This window comes from Castor canadensis, chromosome 10, assembly GCF_047511655.1.
Source record: "Castor canadensis chromosome 10, mCasCan1.hap1v2, whole genome shotgun sequence".
Taxonomy (NCBI): Eukaryota; Metazoa; Chordata; class Mammalia; order Rodentia; family Castoridae; genus Castor; species Castor canadensis.
The window spans coordinates 3,862,850-3,881,103 of record NC_133395.1 but is presented as its reverse complement, the minus strand read 5'-3'; the positions used below and the strand labels follow the sequence as shown (position 1 = coordinate 3,881,103).

Sequence of the window (18,254 nt, the reverse complement as noted above, 5' to 3'; positions counted from 1 at the left end):
GCCTTATTGAGCTGTAACATTACCCAGACCTGACAAGCTAGGGTTAAAGCTAATTATGGGAGAAATAAACGTAGTCAGAGCTGGAGGAAAAACTTAAACTAGGAAAGCAGCAGGCAGGAAGAAACACCGAGGTGTGGTGACATTCCAGGTGACATAGCTGGAATCAGTGAGTGAGTTTCCCCAAGGAAAACTACAGGGTAAGTAAGAAAGTGACTTACAAAACAGATAAGAGTTTTGACTTTGGAGGTTTTCATGAGGTGTTATAGAGATAGCTTTACTTTTATTAAATGCAGATTTGGTGCCGTGTGAACTCTAGGTAAAATTCTCTTTCTAAAATAGCTTTTGAAAGATAGACTTTAAACAGCATAATTGAAATTTTTTATAATTGGTAACTTATAAAATTACAATCTTCTCAACTAGTCTTCTAACATCAATCTAAACATGCAAGTGTAATTCATAAGAGAAGAGAGCAAAGCACGTTCGAGTGCATTGAAAAATCGCACATTCAAATAGCAAAGCATACCGGTTAATCTCTGATGAAGTTTTATGGGTCACGTGCTGTGAACACAATAGTGAACAGAGCCACCAAGGTCCTTTTTCTGGAAGCTCAGAGATCAGTGAGGCAGACTTTCCTGTAACCCACTAGGAGGCTCCAGTGATGGCAGCAGAAGCCCAGGTGATGAGGGTGGTTAAAGTAAGAAGACACCCAGTAACGTTTCCTGGCAGATGTGTGGTGTGAGACAGAGAGGAGACTTCAACAGAACCTGAGTATTTTCAACTTAGTCTACCAGTGTGATGGAGGTGGCATCAGACCAGATAGAGAAGTGCTGGAAAGGAATATCAGATAGCTTTAGAGAAGTTATCTCAGTGCCTCTTTGTCACACTAATGGAGGTGTTGAGTTTGGGTTTGGAAATTAGAGTCTGGAATTCAGGAGATACTGATTGGAAAAAGAACTGGGGAATTTTCATATACATCAAGGCCCCAGCCTTGATACTGGTGGGAATTGCCAATTCCACCCAGAAGAGAGGAAATGGGACTGAGCGGTGGGGATGAGGAAGAAGAGGCAGCTCCAAGAAATGAGCTGAGACAGAGTGGGCACTGAGGCAGGAGGAAACCAAAAGAAGGAGAAGTCCTAGGAAGTGAGAAGGAGGAGGGGATGACGGACTTCAGATACTGGCAAGGGGACAGTAAGGGAGGTCATAGTTGGCGATTAACTCAGTAGCTTGGAGATGGTTGTTTGGACAGTTAAACTCCTAAGGTCTAAAGCAGCAGATTGAAGTGGGCTATTTAGTTAATGATTTGCATATTGCATGTAATAAATTAATTACTGACATAATAAAAACACAATAGATAAAACCTTTGTGTCTGTGACCTAGAAAATACAGCAACTTTAGATTTCAAAAAAAAAAACACTAAGTAAAAATAGCATGCCTATTTCAATCTCAGCTAGTTCTTTAGAGAACCTATTGAAAGAATCAACAGTGACCAATAAATTGCCATCATACTCAGCAATCTTCAATTTCAACATTCCTCATGACATGCTTTTTTATCAACATAACAGTTTGCAAATAATTTTTCTGTAATAACCAAATCTTGAGGTGAGCAACTTTAAGCTTTTCACAAGAAAGTCACAATGGACAAAAGAGGAGGAGACTGAGGAGACTGTGCTGGGAGGTCACAGCACTTAACAAGTGCCTTTCTGTGTAGTTCTTACCTCTGGACCACTTAGTCCACTACCTCAAGGACTGCAATTGCAGGCTTTTCTTTTTGTAAGGTGTACTATGCTTTGTGGCTACTTTTGGAGGCAAAGATAAGAAAACACTTGTTCACTGATCAGTTTCCATATCTTGAGTTGGAATTTTATCTGTGGATCAAAATTAGACTTAATTTCTCCCACCGTGCAATTGTTGCTTGCAGAGATCAATCAACCAACAAAGACTCCTGGGGTTGAACTTCTGTCAGGTGGCTTGTATGCTGCTTTTCTTTTCACTCCTCTTTTGGAATTTTCTTTTCACTCCTCTTTTGGAATTAGCAACATAATAACCATGTATAATAAGTCTTTAAAAAAAAAAAGCTCTCTCTTTTCTATGGTGTGCTGCCCATATCCATAATCACAGAGTTTGCTTAATTTCAGTTAGGGATTAAGAAAAATGGAATGGACATTTTCCCACCCGAGTCTGAATTCTTCCAAGATCCTGTGGGTGCCTGGTGTTAGGGACTCTGGCTCCAGCTCAATCTTGAGCCCACAAGGCTGAAAGAGGTGCCAGGCTGGAAAGTGCATAGACAAGAAAGGGACAGGTTGCCCTTTCCCTCCTTCAGCTCCTGCTCATCCCTCACTCCATGACTGAGCTCCTCTGAAGAAGTGGGAAGTAGGTGGGTGAGAGGGAGGCAGTGAGAGCAAGAGAGATTTTAGTTACCCTTACTTCAGATGGTGTTAAGTCCATGGCGCAAGAATTTGCTCCTCTTCTTGTGAGGATCTGGAGGTTCTTCAGATACCATCCCACTCCATCACTGGGAAACTCAGATCCCCACCAGATCTGGGTGGATGTGGGTCTTCTACATGGTCCTTTCCCCTTACCCATCTCTCAGTAATGTGGGGTACTCCAGAGTCTGTCCTGTAGGTTGGGCTTGCTCCTTTAGGCATCCCCCTGAAACAGGACCAAGTTGAGCCTGTCTTTTCCATAGGAACCCTCCATGCCATCCTCCCCTGTGGACCATGGGTGTAGGAAGCTTTCTTCATCATGGTATGCTCCTGATACCTCACACATTCCCTTTGGTTGCTCACCAAAGCAGAATCTCTCGGTTGTTACTTGTTCCAGGAAAGAACTGACACCTGCCCACTGCATGTCCACCAGTCTGCTCAGGACACACAACTTCTTGGGGCAGTTAGGTCCCCAGACTTGAGATGAGGGAGGAGCTCCTTCCACACCTATGCCACCACCACACACACCACACAGAGAACAGTGGGCTCCTGACCTACGCACACTGTTCTGCAAAAGTTGCACTGCCTTCTCTGTCATTTCTGACCTAGGATGTCCCCCGTCTGGAGGAAGAGTTCACAAATCACTCAAGCAGCTTTTGGACAGTTAGTTTTCAAGTCTCAATTTGGGATATGACACAGATTACCTCATATCTCAGCCCACACTGAGACAATGAAACTTCTCTATTAGTTTGATAATGCAAATTAAATGTGGGAAGAACTAAAATTATTGGTCAAAAATCTAGAGTGAACCTTCAATGTATTGAATGGCTATTCCTCAAGATAGATTTTCACTGATTTCTAACACAGTTTTCTTGAAAAAACATTATTCTTGTGTGACATGCCAGTCATACAAGAGTGGCTGCGGTCAGAGACCTTAAAGAAGATCACATTCCACAAGAAGATGCTTGAAATTTTTCACAGAAGATTTGCAAATCAGATGCACCAAAATCAAGAGTAAGCAACTTAAAAACAACGCTTGTTTTCCAAGTTATAAATGCAGAAAAGACTTAAGCCTGAGTAGCAACTGCTCTTTTAATAACAAATTGGGAGAAAAAAATAAGAGGAAATATTGGTGCCACTGACTCCACCAGAAATCAAAATTAGCATTTTGCATCAAACAATGAGCAAAATGAAGAGACAGATAATAATCCATGAGTAATATTAAGAACAGGGTTTTTAAGTTTTTATGTCTTTAAAATATGAGAGTTCTTAGAAATTAATAAAAAAGATGACCATCTCTCAATAGAAAATTAAATACTAATAAGAGGCAGCTAGCTCACAAAAGAAAAAAACTAAAGTAGCATATAAGTATATGAAAAGAGGACCACTGTGAGGAATGAAATGAATGCAGATTTATTTGCAATTACTTTCAGAATATGTAACAGGGAAGAGTACAAGAGCTAACAATCTGTCAAGATGGGATCTCTCCCACACTGCTGGGTGGACATAAGCTTTCTGAAACTCAGTAGGATGATGTGCACCAAGAATGTGATAAAATGTCATTTTAGAGTCAGAATTCCTTGTGTAGGAATGTATCAGAGGCAAATAATCAGAGGTGCATAAAATGACAACCAATAAAAATGGGTTCTGTCGTGTAACAATGGCAAACGCATTCATGCCCAATAATTGTGAGCTGGTGGCTCAGTGATGATGTATCTGTAGACTGAGCATTATGCTGCCCTGAAAAACCAGGGCTAGAAGAGAAACACCACCCTGGGAGGGGACAGGCCACACTGACCTCAGTGTGCACCCTGGGCTCCATCGCTTCCAGGCTGGAATCATGCTGGATTTTTAAAGCTTTCTGCGTTTTTTTTTTAAATACTTTTTAAAATGTGAGTAATATTAGTGCCATGTTAGGAGAAAAGCAGAGCGAGGGGACCATGCACGCAAATACAGTGCACTCTGGATCAGCATCAGCCTTTATGTTATCAAACATGGACTCGCATGGGAAATCTTCCGTAGAGCTCAGTAATGTACATTTTAAATTAGTAAGTACACACAATCCTCACTTGACAAAGTGATCAGATTAGATAAATAGACAGCAATCACCAGAATGAGAAAGCAATTTTTAGGAGATCGTTAGTAATTCTAGTCTTTTCATATTTTATACCCTTTCGTGGTTTTTATTTATTTGTTTTGAGATTACCTGGAAGTAAATCCACCAGTCTTCGTAGATATCAATGGCAGCCAGGGCTCTGACTGGCTTCTCTCACAAAGAACTAGGACTGTTTCCTTTTGGTTGTAAATGGCCAGCCGCAGTTGGGCAAGGTTCTGAATGGTGGGACCATATTTATGCTCCATGGAAGGCCCAGCTTTCCTGCAGGGTGCCCTTTGAACCCCACGTCACTACAGTGGGTTACTCACTCACTGATAGACCCATTCTTGAGTCAGTTTTACAGACTGTTTTATACTAAAAATGAAAATCTTCCAAATTCAGATGTTATTGCATGTAGTTCAGAGCATCCTGCCAATCACTTACTGACGATCTGAATAATATAGGATAAATTTGGAAGAGGGGGAAATTTTAGTTCTCTAGAAAAGCAAGTATATAAAATTATATTTTCTAAAATACCTATGGTGTAGCATTCTTGGGACTGTTTGCTAGAATCCTGAAGAGATGAATTCTGTATGGAACAAACTATGGAAGGTCAATGTGAAACTTGGTGGTTTTAATGTTTGTGCCTTAAATTAAATGAATTATTTGTTGTTATAATGAAGTTGAAAGTATACAAAATAAAGAATTATATACTATAGATCTGATAAGTATAAATAAATATAAAGTTATGAAAACAAATGTTTCCTCTCTCTCTCTCTCTTATATACGTATATAATATATGTATTTTTTTTTACTTCACTATAGTTTTATCTTTATGCATAAGTAAAGAGAACAAAGATTTCCTTGCTACCAAATCTGGAAAATATCATCAATTTTACTAATTCTAACTTAGTTTTCCTTCTTTATGCTTTATTATGTTTATGAAATAAATCAGGAACTTACTTAGTAAACTCATTTAACTTGGGTGCAACAATAGTTTACTTAGAAATAAAGGCTGATGCCTTATAAATGGAATTCCCCTATTTGAAAAATAGAAAAAAATCTCCAAATCCTGATCTCATTGTTACAAATAATAGGCTTCATTTCTAAACTTCAGATTCCATTAAGAAGATGCACTGGAAGGTATTAAATTGAAGTTACAGAGTCTTTATAAACCCTGCCAGCATTGATTGGTCCTTTCCAGGTTCTGGTGTTTTTTCCTGGCCTCATGGGTTTCACGGTGATCCCATCTCTTATTTCCGTGGTTGCCTTTGACCCTCTTCTCCAGCACCAAGGGCAGTCCAGGGATGGTAGATCTAGCCATTATATCTTTGGCCTGTGGACAAGAAGTTGTGAACTACTGAATTATTGAGATCTTCATTTTAAAATAATCAGATCACAGTGTAAAGAGAAGGTATGAGAATGAGAAGGAAAATAAGAAACAATGAACACTTCTCAACAAATCAGAATATTTCTCCCAAAGAATGGTGACTCTGACACCTACTTATACCAAATAAGTAAAGCTGGGTCTATGTTCTTTTGTCTTATACCCTGTATTTCAGATCCAGTATTTTATTAGATGGCTCTCTTTCAACCACTGAATATACCAAATGGAAGTCACTATTTCTTTAAATATTAGATTTCAAAGTATCTCTTTGTTGCAGCTGCACATGGCATGTGCAAGTGGGTACAAGGAGGTGGTCCTGCTCATCCTGGAACATGGCGGGGACCTCAACGTAAGGGATGATCAGTACTGGACACCACTCCACTTGGCAGCCAAGTATGGCCAGGTAAGGGGGCTTTCCAAATTATTTCTAAAAGTTGTTTACAATTAATAAATAATTTCCTCTTTAAATTTCATCTTATTCCAAATTATATACTAATCATTGTGTACTATGAGTTTTAATGGCATCTTCTTACTATACAAATATTCTAATAGTTTTAGAAAGACGTTTACTTTTACAAGGCCATGAAAATGAACCTTTCTCATATCTCTGCACATTGCAGTCAAAATCCCTGGAGAAACTGCCAAAACCTATCAACATTCTTCATAGAATAGTGAATGTTACTTTCTTAATATAGCTCTCCTAAGCTAATTTCAGAAGTGTTTCACAATTCTGTTTGTTTTCTACAGCTAGTAAATGTAAAACAAAATCACATTTTATATTCCCTTTTTCTCTATAAGTTACTTTTCATTTTAATGAACAAAGGATGATTTATTAGTTCCTTTTGCATGAATGTTCCAAATGCCCAAGAGAGATACCATAAAAGAGGTGGGGTTTCTAAGAGTGCAGTCCATAACTGTTCACCTCCATGCACTTGGACCAAACATGACTGTCAAAGTGTATGGAGATTTTTCACATCATGGCAGACAGGAAGCAGAGAAAGAGACAGGAAGGGACCAAGCACCCCCCACCGCCTGTGACCTACTTCCTCACACTAGGCCCCACCCCCTAAAGATTGCAAACCTCCTATAATTGTGCCACCAGCTGGGGACCAAGCACACAACACATGAGTCTGTGGGGTCATAGTGAAACAGTAACAAATGGGTAGCAAATCTCCCTCTCACTTGATTCTTTGCTATACCTAATATATACTGAGTTACTATTTCCAAAGTAATTTCTCACCGTGTTCCATTATATCCTGAAGAAGCAGTAAAATCTGACTTTCAAGTGATTTCCATGGGTGACTGTGACAGAAGGATTCATAGCAATTCACTAATAGCAAAAATCTACTTCTAAAGGATGAATAATATTTTGTTAAAGAAAGTCCTAGTAACAACCGTGCAAAAAATAACAGTTTCCTGAAGGAATACATGCTTCCATTAACCCAACTTCTCACTTTTTTTCTGATAGGATGTTTGGATTTTAGGCTGAGGGTAAGATTTCAACCATTTTCATAAGATGAGGGATACTGAGAGGCTAGGGCTAGAGCCCATAAATCTTTTTAAAGATAGAGCTTGAACTAACTTTATCACTATTTTGTTATAATAGTTCAGTGATTTTAACAGAACCTTGTATGTGAGATTTGTTTTCCTCGATTGCAGGTCAAATGGAATATTCGGTATGAGGTGGTAGATTTTATTTTCATTGTTCTTTCTTTCTTATAATTTCTCGATTCTTTCTTACAATTTCTATTTCTTTAATGAGAGGTCCTGGTTTTTTATTTGTTTCAAGAGACTTCGTAGTCTCTTAGGCTTGCTTCTTAAATCCATCTTGCTCATGGCGTTAGTTAATCATCTCATTCAGGCTGGGAGTTCCCCATGTCGATATTGGAGGGGATTTTGATTCCATCTTGGACGTTTTTGTATCACACCAAGAGAGTTTGATCCTGTGATAAAATGAATTGCACCATGTGCAGGTCCTGGTCTCCTCCTTTAAGCTTCAAGTCCCATGGCAGAATTATTTTCAGATCACTTGGGATATTTTGGTGTGTTTGTCTTATCTGGTGCCCCTGGAGCTGCCACTGACTGGTGGCGAGGGGGCTTTCCTAGGCTGGACTTCTTTTCATCTTTGGTGAAGTACGGGAATCTCTACAGGGACAGAGATTTCCAGGGCTTGGACCTGTTAGGGTTTGATCCCATTTGTGTGTACCTCCTGCCCCAAACCATCCCTGCCTCTCTTGTTGTTAGCAGGATCATGGTGCTGACTTACCTGATATTGTTACAGGCATAAAGTTTGAACCAGGAGAGGAGTGAATCTACCTGGTCCCCTTGTGTCATTAGTTTGGGGATGGGGAACACTGGGACTGTGCTTTCCTCTTCTGGGTGAGAAGTTGTAAGTTATCCTTCCCATCCAGGGCTTCTGAGCCAGGTTACTTTTCTCTTGCTACCGTACATATTTCTTCTCCTTTTCTTGTATCTTGGCAGTTTTAATGAGGTATAGTTGACATATTACAAATATAATTATGGTGTATGTTGATACTTGATTTGTGAAATGGTCACCAAAGTCAAGCAAATTAACATATCCATCACCTAACATTTCTTTTTCATTGTTTTGTTGTGATGATAATTTATTACTTATGTTCATAGCAGATTTCAAGTACACAATATGGTACCATCAGCTGTATTCGCTATGCTCTATTGCCAGGGGATCTCCCAGGACTGCTCCCAACCCTGTCAGCTTCTCTTCCCAGTTTGGGACTCACTTACACCACTGTCTTTATTGAACTGTCCTCAGACTCAACTTGTATAAAAAGAAGTGTCATCTCCTCTCCCCTGCCCTAGTCTGTGGTACCTTCTATGTTTTATCATTTATTTATGCAAAGCTAGTCATCATCCATCTTCTTAGTGCTCCTTCTCCTTCTTCTACACCTGAGCCTACTAACTCCTCCCTAAGGGATTGCTTTGAGCTACTGAGCTGTAGACACTGTCTGTCAGTCTGCACATCTGCCTTGCTCTACCCTCTTCCACAGCAGCAGCATCTCTGCACCTGGATTGCCTCAGCCCCCAACCGGCTGCTCTATGCTTCCCACTCCATTTAGAAGAGTGCAGTCAAGGTATTCTTTCAACATGGGGTCATAATCAATCTATTTCAACATAACATCCTTCCCAGGACGGTTGAAATTAAAGACCCAGTCCACAGCACATTTTCTAAACTTGTATCCAGTAACTTGTGCACATTGAAAATTAGCCACTCAGTGTTTCCTTTTCTATGTTCATGTGTGCATGCTCACACACACACATACACATTTACACATGCACACACACACTCACACTCTCTGAATAGCAGTCTCCCCAAACATGGGAGCTGGGCTCTCTCTCAAGTTCCTTAGAAGCAGAGACAAAGCCATTGGGCTGCACACTCTATCCATGGGCCATTGTCAAGATTAAAACAGATGTTCAGAGAAGAGGAGTGGACATCAGTCCGGATTGCATTCTCAGTTGCAGCCATGCCTCACTGACTTCTAACCATCAGAAGGGAATTCCCCAAGTTCTGCTCATAAATGCTTACTTTTATGGGTCTGAAATAAAATGGAATTACTTTTATTGTTGGAGATTTTCATGTAGAAAGCATTTTGCTTTTATTACTTGAATAATTTTGGAAGGTGGAGTTGAAGCTGAGGAGAGCAGTAGGTTGTTGGGAGATTTCACAAGTCTGTTTCTGAGAACTTCTAGAAAGAGGAAACTGAGTTTGGAAGTGCAAAACAATTTTCAGACTCTGACACACTTACATTTTTGCAAAGATAGGTTTCCTGCTGTTCATTCCAACTTGTGAAAAACAAAATCAATCCTACCTCATTCTCAGTTTTCCTTTTTATTTTATTTCTGCATTTCTTTCCCCTTCTCTTCCTTTTTCTTCATCTCATTCTCATCCTCTTGTCTTTTTCTCCCTATGTCCCTCTGTCCCTCAATCCCTCCCTCCCTTCCTTCTTTCTTCCCTTTCCTATGGTTTAAAAATGAGTAAATCCATCAGATTTATTTTTGGCAGAGCTGAGGGTTTAACTCAGGAAATTGTGCTTACTGGGCAGCCTCTTTACCACTCCCGCCTCTCCTCCAGCCCTTTTTGCATTGGTTATTTTGGAGATGGAGTCTCCTATTTGTGTTTCCCTGCATAGCTGGGATGGCAGGTGCATAACACCATGCTTACCTGCTGGTTGAGATGAGGGCTCATAAACTTTTTGCCTGAGCTGGCCTCAAACCATGGTCCTCCTGATCTCTGCTTCCTGAGAGGCTAGGATTACAGGCATGAGGCACTGTGCCTAGCTTAAATTTCTCAGCTCTTTAATGTAAAAAATCTCTTTTTAAAACATTTTAACTTAACTTAGAACATGCTGTATAGATGTTAGTCTTTCAGATTTCAAGAGAACTTCTTTTTATTTAATAAACTACATTTTTGAATATCAAAAAAACCAATCTAAATATAAGCAATCTGCTGTAAGAAGATTTAAGTCTTACAGATGTAAACTCTGTTCTGCAAAAACAAACACGAATTTGAGTGGTTTGTGGAAAACGAAGTAATAGGGTATACCATTAAAACCCAAATAAGACTTACAGTGATATTACTGTAGTGAGAGCAATAATTGGTATTGGGGGATCCCTGAACAGGAAGCTTACAATGAGCAGACAATGCCACAGAAATATTAGAAAAGAAAAATAATTTGAAGAAGCCAGTTCTACTCAAACTAATATAATAGAGAAAGAAATGAAAATTAAAGACAAAGTTAGGGAATGAGAAAAATAATCTCGAAATGATTTTTAGAAATTAGAACTGTTGTTGAGTTTATCGAGGTTGTTCATAGTACCTTTATAATACATATAATATTATATATATATATATATATATATATATATATATATATATATATATATCAAGATTTCTACACAACCACCCACTACCCAACATCTCAGTGATCACTGAAGAACTACATAAATGGAGACTCTCAGAGCTCAAGACTCTAATTATCCTTCAGCTTTCTGGGAAGGCAGAACAGTGGTCCTCAGAGATGTCTGAACCCCAGTCCCTGGAACTTCCCAGTGGGTTATCCTGCAAGGATAAAGAACTTCAAGACTGTGTTTAAGTTGAAGAGCTCAAGAATATTTCCTGGATTAATATAGATCACCTAACGTAATTATATGAATCCTTAACACAGAGAACCATTCCTGGCTGACTAGGGGTTGTGGGGGAGGAGGTGTATGGAAAAATGGCAGAGATAGTTTGAATGTGGAGGGAAGAGACCATTGCCAAGGAGTGTGGGCTATTATGAGCCAGAAAAACCAGCAACCTTCACCCCTAAAACCAGAAGTGACCTGGGAATACCAACACCAAGATCCTAGCCCTATAAGATTTGTATCAGATGTCTGACCTACAGATTTGTACCATAACACATTTTTATTGTTTAAACCACCAACTTAATTTAAGGCAGCTATAAAAAAATCTAATACAGCTTCTATTTAAAGCAAGCCTAACAAAATCCCACTTGCCTCTCTGATAGAAGTTGAAAAGTCTATATTCTAACCTAAATGAAAATGCAAAGTGCTTCTAGTAGACAAATTATCTTGAAAAAGAACAAGAAAATGAGAGGTGTTTTTCATGACTTACTTAAGTCTCTCACTGAAAAGATTTCAAGACATTCTAGAAAGTTACAATGGGCAAAGGTGTTAGGTGATACAGAAATGCTAGACCAATAAATCAATGGAACATAAAAGCACTCATCACTGTCCAGAGCATATCTAGTTCATTGATTTCCTACAAAGGGCCAAAGCGATTCAATAAGAAAAAATAGTCTTTTAAATAAATGTTGCTGAAAACCCGATAGATCAACCAAGGCTTCATGATTCTCTTTATAAAAACTCTCCTGAGATGAACCACACATATATACTTCAAAATAGTAAAACTTTTAGAAGACAAGCCATACCATATTGTCATGGTCCTTGAGTGGATAGAGTTATTTGGACATTAAAGAACTAACTAGGAGAGAAAAATACATAGATGTTGTACTTAAATAAAAGTAAAACCAATTTTTATTTGTTCATAAGATATTTTTAAGAAGATGAATAGGCAAGACAGAACGAGAGGAAATATATGTAAGACAGTTCTAGTTCTCTGAAAATGTATCCAGAACATGAACTTAAAAGTTCAGCAAAAAATGGAAAATGTATCCAGAACATGAACTTAAAAGTTCAGCAAAAAATGGAAAAATCTTGAACAGATACATCACAAAAGAAAACTAGCCAGCAAGCACACAGAAGGTGCTCAGTGTGATCCATCATCCAGGGAATGGAACCTCAGCTGCGCTGAAATGCTAGCTCACAGCCGGTGTGGTGCTAGAATCGTTAAGCAATAGTGGTGTCAAGTTCTGGAAAGGACTTCCGTCCTGCACACGTGCTGGTGAGGATGAAAAATGCTCAGGTCACTTGTAACACTGACTGACACTCTCTTACAGGCTAGACAGGCATTGACCGGCTCTCCCAGGACTGCACTCCTGGCATTTCCAACATGAAGGGAAAATGTAGACTGTTCAAAATGACATCTGCCATAACAGCTTTATTCTAAGAACCCAGACTGAAACAGTTCAATATTCAATTAAGGAGCGAATGGATGAGCACACTGTAGCGTACTCATACGAGGAGCTACAAATTGCCCATGAAAAGCAAGAAAGTACTGAAACACCCCAAAATGAGTGGAATGAGCAAGTATCAGGTCAAACAAATCTATGGTTCAGTCTACATATCCTCCTACCTACCTGTCTGTCTTTCTATATTCTAGTTATCTGAAGTTTAAGAACAGGCCCTGTAGTCAGGGTTGGTACAAATCACACCCTGGCTTCTCGTGTGGTTGGGGGACTGGCAGTAAAGGGATGAGAGGGACCCCCCGTTGATGGTGGTGCAAATGTACGTTTTAATTGCATGCTGGTTAAGCACTTACTCAGTTGTTACCACTGTGCACTTATTGCGTGAGCATTTTATTATGTTAATATTGCTTTAATTGTTGAAAGGAGTATCAGAAGAGAAATGAAGCTAAGATGTTTCCAGTTTCCAGCCCAACAATTGAGTTGAGGTCTCTTAAATTGGTGGTTTCACTTCCATTACTTTGGCTCCCTTTGCTTACAAAAAATTCACCTGTATCAACATTTGCCAAATAAGGATAAGCTATTTGTATTACAGAAGTGCATGTTATTTTAGAACCTACAGTACTCTATTGATCAGAAAAGGAATCATGTTGATTTAAAGATATTCTGAGTAGAATGGTAAATAAAACAATACTTTACCTAAGTCTCTATGTGATACCCCAAAACTTGTATTTGAATGGAAATTTTCACCCATTAACATCATAAAACAAATAATAAATGGTCACATTATAAAAGCTTGAAAATTAATGAGATAAATGGTCAATTTTTGAAGATTATAAGAGATTATTAATAAGTACAAACAGGAACTGTAGAAATAAAGATTGTAAGAGAGTAGAGCAAAAAGTTCTGAGCTATAATGCAACAAGAGAATAGAAGTGGGGTGAGTCAACTGGAAATTGATTCTTAGCAAACCAAGTTGTGAGAATATTTGTCCCGAGCTGGAGGGACACAGGGAAGAGAATGCAAAGGTGACTGATGCTGTGTTTGCAAAAGCAAACAACTGCATAAATTGCAGAGCCACTGAAGACACAGCGAGAATCAAAAGCACAGTCAGGGGATGCAGCTGCCTCAGTCACTCGTGCTGCTATAACAAAATGCCTGATATTGGGTAATTCGTAAAGAACAAGAGGGCTTTTCTCATGGCTGTGGAGGCTAAGAAGACTAAGTTCAAAGTACTGGCAGGATCACAGTCTGGTGAGGGTGTGGTCTCTGCTGTTACAGGGATTTTACAAAAATAAGGTGTAACTAGTTCCTCCAGCTGTTTTATAAAGTTGTTAGCACCATTTATGAGGGCAGCACTCTCCTCTCCTCTCGTAGCCCAGCATGCCAAGTCACCCCCTAGTGGCCCCACCTCTTAAGTCTGGTTTTGAAGAGTGAGTTGCAACATGTACTTTGGAGAGGGCACAAACATTGAAATCCTAGTGGTTTCAACCTTGCAATAGCAAAACAAAGAAAATCTGAAAACTTAAAACAAGATGGCAAATTGTAGAAAAATCATAATTTAAGAAAGTGACTCAACTCACAAAAGAAAGCCAGAAGAGTCTTCCATTTTCACAGCAATCCCTCTTTAAGCTTCAGTGACCTGTTGTTTTACATCAGAAGTCTGCAACATGTGAATGTCAGACAGTTATGTTGTGACAATGTGGAACCACAGGGACATCACTGAGAGAGACTGAATCATCAGTCACTGTGCTGATGTGTCAACTGGAATCCCAAATATTCATATGTGCATTAATCCTGTGTGTGCACCAGGAGGCAGAAACAAGATCTAGGAGAACCTTATTTGCAAAACTGAATAAATGAAGGCCATTGTAAATTGTTTGACCATTGTAAGAAAGGTGCTTGCATCATGATCTGTTTGTGCCAAGAGGTTCTAAGTAGCCGAGAAACCAGGTGAAATTTAGTTAAACACCTCAGCTAATTCTCAAAACTGCATTGGACAAACACAGCCAATTTCATTTCTGCTTGTTCCATTTCAGCCACAACCAGATGGAGCAATCTGGTGCTTAGGACAGCTTCTTATCAACCACTGTAAAGAAAGGTATTAGGAATGAGCCCCAAGTTTCTGACAGTGATCAGCTCTGGGGAGCAGAGGGGAGCTTGGGGGAGAAATGTACAACGATATTATTAATGACATTTTGTTAAAAGTTGGGTCCGCTGACTTTTCCTTAATTTCAGCTCTGTCAGTGTTGTGTCTACATCACAGACACTTTGTGTGTATGATGTTTTGAGATATGTAAGTATGTATCTCTTATCACGTTTTCATTCTTGGAACATGAGATTGAGTTTTTCTATTGGAGGTGACTTTAGGTTTGTAATACCATGCTCAGTGTTGTCATAGTATCAAACTACACTGTGCTGAAGTAAGGTAATTGCTAAAGTAAAACAAAAACAAAAGAAAATATCACATAACATATAATTTGTCACATAAAATGGCCCAAAAGAAAACTTAAAAAGTGTAAAACATGCTCTTCAAATACTGAGCTGTTAAACCTTCTTTTGGTAAAGAAATGCAGTTCTGACTGCATGGGTTTCTGAGCTAGTTTGAATATCTGACATTTTCTAAAGAGAAACTATTTCACTTTTCTTGCTGTTGCAGACAAACCTGGTGAAACTTCTTTTGGCACATCAGGCAAACCCCAGCCTCATGAACTGTAATGAAGAGAAGCCGTCAGGTAGGTTGAGGCCAGGCTGGGACCACCAGGCGACTACCATCTTCCTTCCACAGTGAAACTGTTTACCCATCATTAGCACAGCTGTGGGATGAGAGGTGGGCTCCCCAGCAGCTGTGTAGAAAGCACTGCAGCTCCAGCACGGTCCAGAAACCCCCCATGCACTCGAGGATGCACAGAGCAGGTAACACGGGAGACCACTGAGGATCTTCCTTGCATTTCACTTTCAGGCATTCCTTCAACACACTCACCACAATATATATTTTTACTGTTATTTATCTTGGCTTTCCTCATACCAAATATGTGTTATCTGTTAGGGTATTTTAAAACAATAATAGCATTTTTCTGTACAGATATTTAGACTGCAAAAGATAGAGACTACCAGTACCGTGCTAATTTAAAACTTGAAATCTTGTCCTAAGGCTCTTTGTTTTTAGCAAATGTCTTTGGAAGATTTCTATGAATCTTTTTATCCCTACGCTTTTCTATGTTTGTGTGCTTACTGCCACATTTGTTTGTAAATTTTAAAATTAAATAACAAAGTTACCAGCCATCATTAAGTTTACAATTCTAGAAGTAGAATTTTAAATGACAAAGAAAGAAGTCTAGCTTTAATAACACGCTAGTATGAGTAAGTTTAGGGTAGCAACTGATCTTAGCAACTAAATAAATCTTTCTTTTTCTTGCTGTTGGACTTCCACCAACCTCAGAACCCTTTACTCCTGAGATTCTCATTTTATTACTTCTCGGAGTAGATTATCAGATCTGGTTTAAGCCAGGCTGAGGGCTGTGTTCTCTTTCTTGCTTCCTGGAATTAGGTATCATTGCTTATTTTTTATGACTTTTTCTTCTCTGCCAAAATAAACTGACGAACTAGCCAACAGAACCACGCATAGCTTGTCACGAACTTTTGAAACAGGCTATTATTAATAACTAGTCTAGCAATGTTGATTTCAATTAGAAACATAAACCTAATAGTAAATCTCAAAAAGGCAAAAGAAAAGGATTGTAGATATTTTCCTGTCTTAAAAAAAAAACCTCCATGTATTGGCAGTATGCCATGTCCCCTGATCACTGGTTCTATAGGGAGATCAAATGGTCAAGTTCCCACTTCTGGCTTCTTTTCTGGGCAGAGGAAGATGTGACTGACTAACCCTTGACCCCATGGACTCCCATCCCTCAAGCTTTCACCTTTTAGTCCTAATGTCAGAAGTTCCACATCTAATTCCTGTGGCAGTTGAACTTCCCAGAGCCCCAGTGAGCAAATACACTTCTGATCTTGCCTCAGCCTTGGACTCCTCTGCACAGAGCACAAGGTCTCTCAGACAGCTTTACTCCATGTTGGTCCTGCAATGTCTACCTTGGGTTTCCTGCCCTTTGTATGGCGTCTTGGCAAGGAGACACAGTTCTGGGCCCATTGGAGACCCTCAATAAAAATTTGTAAATTAAGTGAAGACACCTCTCTCACAAACAAGCAGCAAAGAACTTAATGCAGTGAGGGAATTCAGCCAAATGCAGTACACACCAGCATGTGCCCAGTCAGCAAGAAGACTGAACCAAGCAAAAAAAGTGCAGAGATGGAGACCAGGAAACCAGGCACCCCTGTGATGAGAGCAAGTTGGCACACCAGCATTGTCTCGTCCTCATTCTGTGTCTTGAATTTTGATGGGCCCATAAGAAATATCTGAGAGAAACATAGCTTGAATCTTGCTTTCAGGTGGGTCATAAAGGTAGTCTCCCAAGGTGAGAAGGCTGAGTTTCTTCTCTGTTCCCAGTGTCCTATTTAATTTGAGGGCAATCATGAGAGAATCCAGGCATAAGCATCTTCTTGTAGCAGCTAAATGACTTTGACCAGCCCATGAAGCCACATAGCTCAAAGTGACTGATGTGGACAGTCATGTGATTTAGTCATGAGGATTGAGAAGAAAGGGCTGCCTCCAATGGGTTCTTAGTTGGTGTGAGTGTAAACTTTCCTCCAGGATCTGTCAAGTTTCAGTGTCAATGGTTGCAGAGAATAAGAGTGATACAGTGTTTCTATATTGCTACCCAAATGTGTTCAGATCTCATTGTTGAGGTATCATTTGTAAGGAAATGTATTGATTTATATTTCCAATGGAACAAAGAAGACCACAGACAGAGTCCTGCACCACTGTTTTGACAACACCACTGAACATCTCTTTGTACACCTGCCCAACCAGTAGAATGTGTGCAGAGTGCGCACCAAACACTAGGTGTTTGGCCTTAACCCAGTTATAGGAATGGCTGTTTTCATTTTCATTCATATCCACCAGACACAGCAAGAGTTTTGATGAGAATGAACTGACAGTGAGGTCTTTCAAGCCTACCCTGGCCATGATTCTCCCATTGTACACTTGACCGTCCAGTGAATTTTATCTTTATTGCTTTTCATTTGTGATTAAATATGTCACTGATGTGTTAGTCATTGAAAAGACCAATGCTGCAATTTTATCCCTCTTATGAACTTTTTCTGGTTTTTGCTTTGCTTTGAGCATTGATGTGTGTTAGCATTTTAATTGTGTCAGAGTTATTGAGAGTAAGTGGTGTTCTGTGTTGTCCCTGCTCTCCTTATCTGATTTCCCTGTCCTTGTAGATGTCGCAGCATCTGAGCTGATCGAGGAGATGCTGCTGAAAGCTGAGATTGCCTGGGAAGGAAAAATGAGAGAGCCTCTGCCTGTCTCCATCTTAGCACAAGAGGAGGCCTACGAGGAGATCATGCAGGACCTCCCAGCTCTGTCAAGTAAGCTGTAAGTGTCTTCATCCGGGTATGGCAGAGCAGCAGGGCCTGCTCATTGACAAGCCAGTAAGGCTCACTCACCATCACCGCACTGCAGGAATAACTGTCTCTCAGCTAACAGCACCTATTATCATTGAAGATGCTTATCTGCATATCTGTGAAAAAGGAGTTGCTGACAACAAAGAGCTTTGCATAAATTGGAAAATCTTCTGGCTTCTGAGGGAGGCACTGGGGGTTGA

The 18,254-nt window shown here is 39.6% G+C and overlaps 1 protein-coding gene across 3 annotated transcripts in view; it reads left to right on the top strand.

Moving 5' to 3' along the window:
• The window catches only part of Myo16 (myosin XVI), a 518,261-nt gene that overhangs the window by 218,373 nt on the left and 281,634 nt on the right, over window positions 1–18,254 (top strand). For all 3 annotated transcript variants that reach the window (XM_074043002.1, XM_074043003.1, XM_074043001.1), the window contains exons 7-9: window positions 6,183–6,308; window positions 15,188–15,263; window positions 17,872–18,025. In XM_074043002.1, coding sequence (XP_073899103.1) covers window positions 6,183–6,308; window positions 15,188–15,263; window positions 17,872–18,025 — 356 coding nt within the window. The remainder of the gene's footprint in view (window positions 1–6,182; window positions 6,309–15,187; window positions 15,264–17,871; window positions 18,026–18,254) is intronic.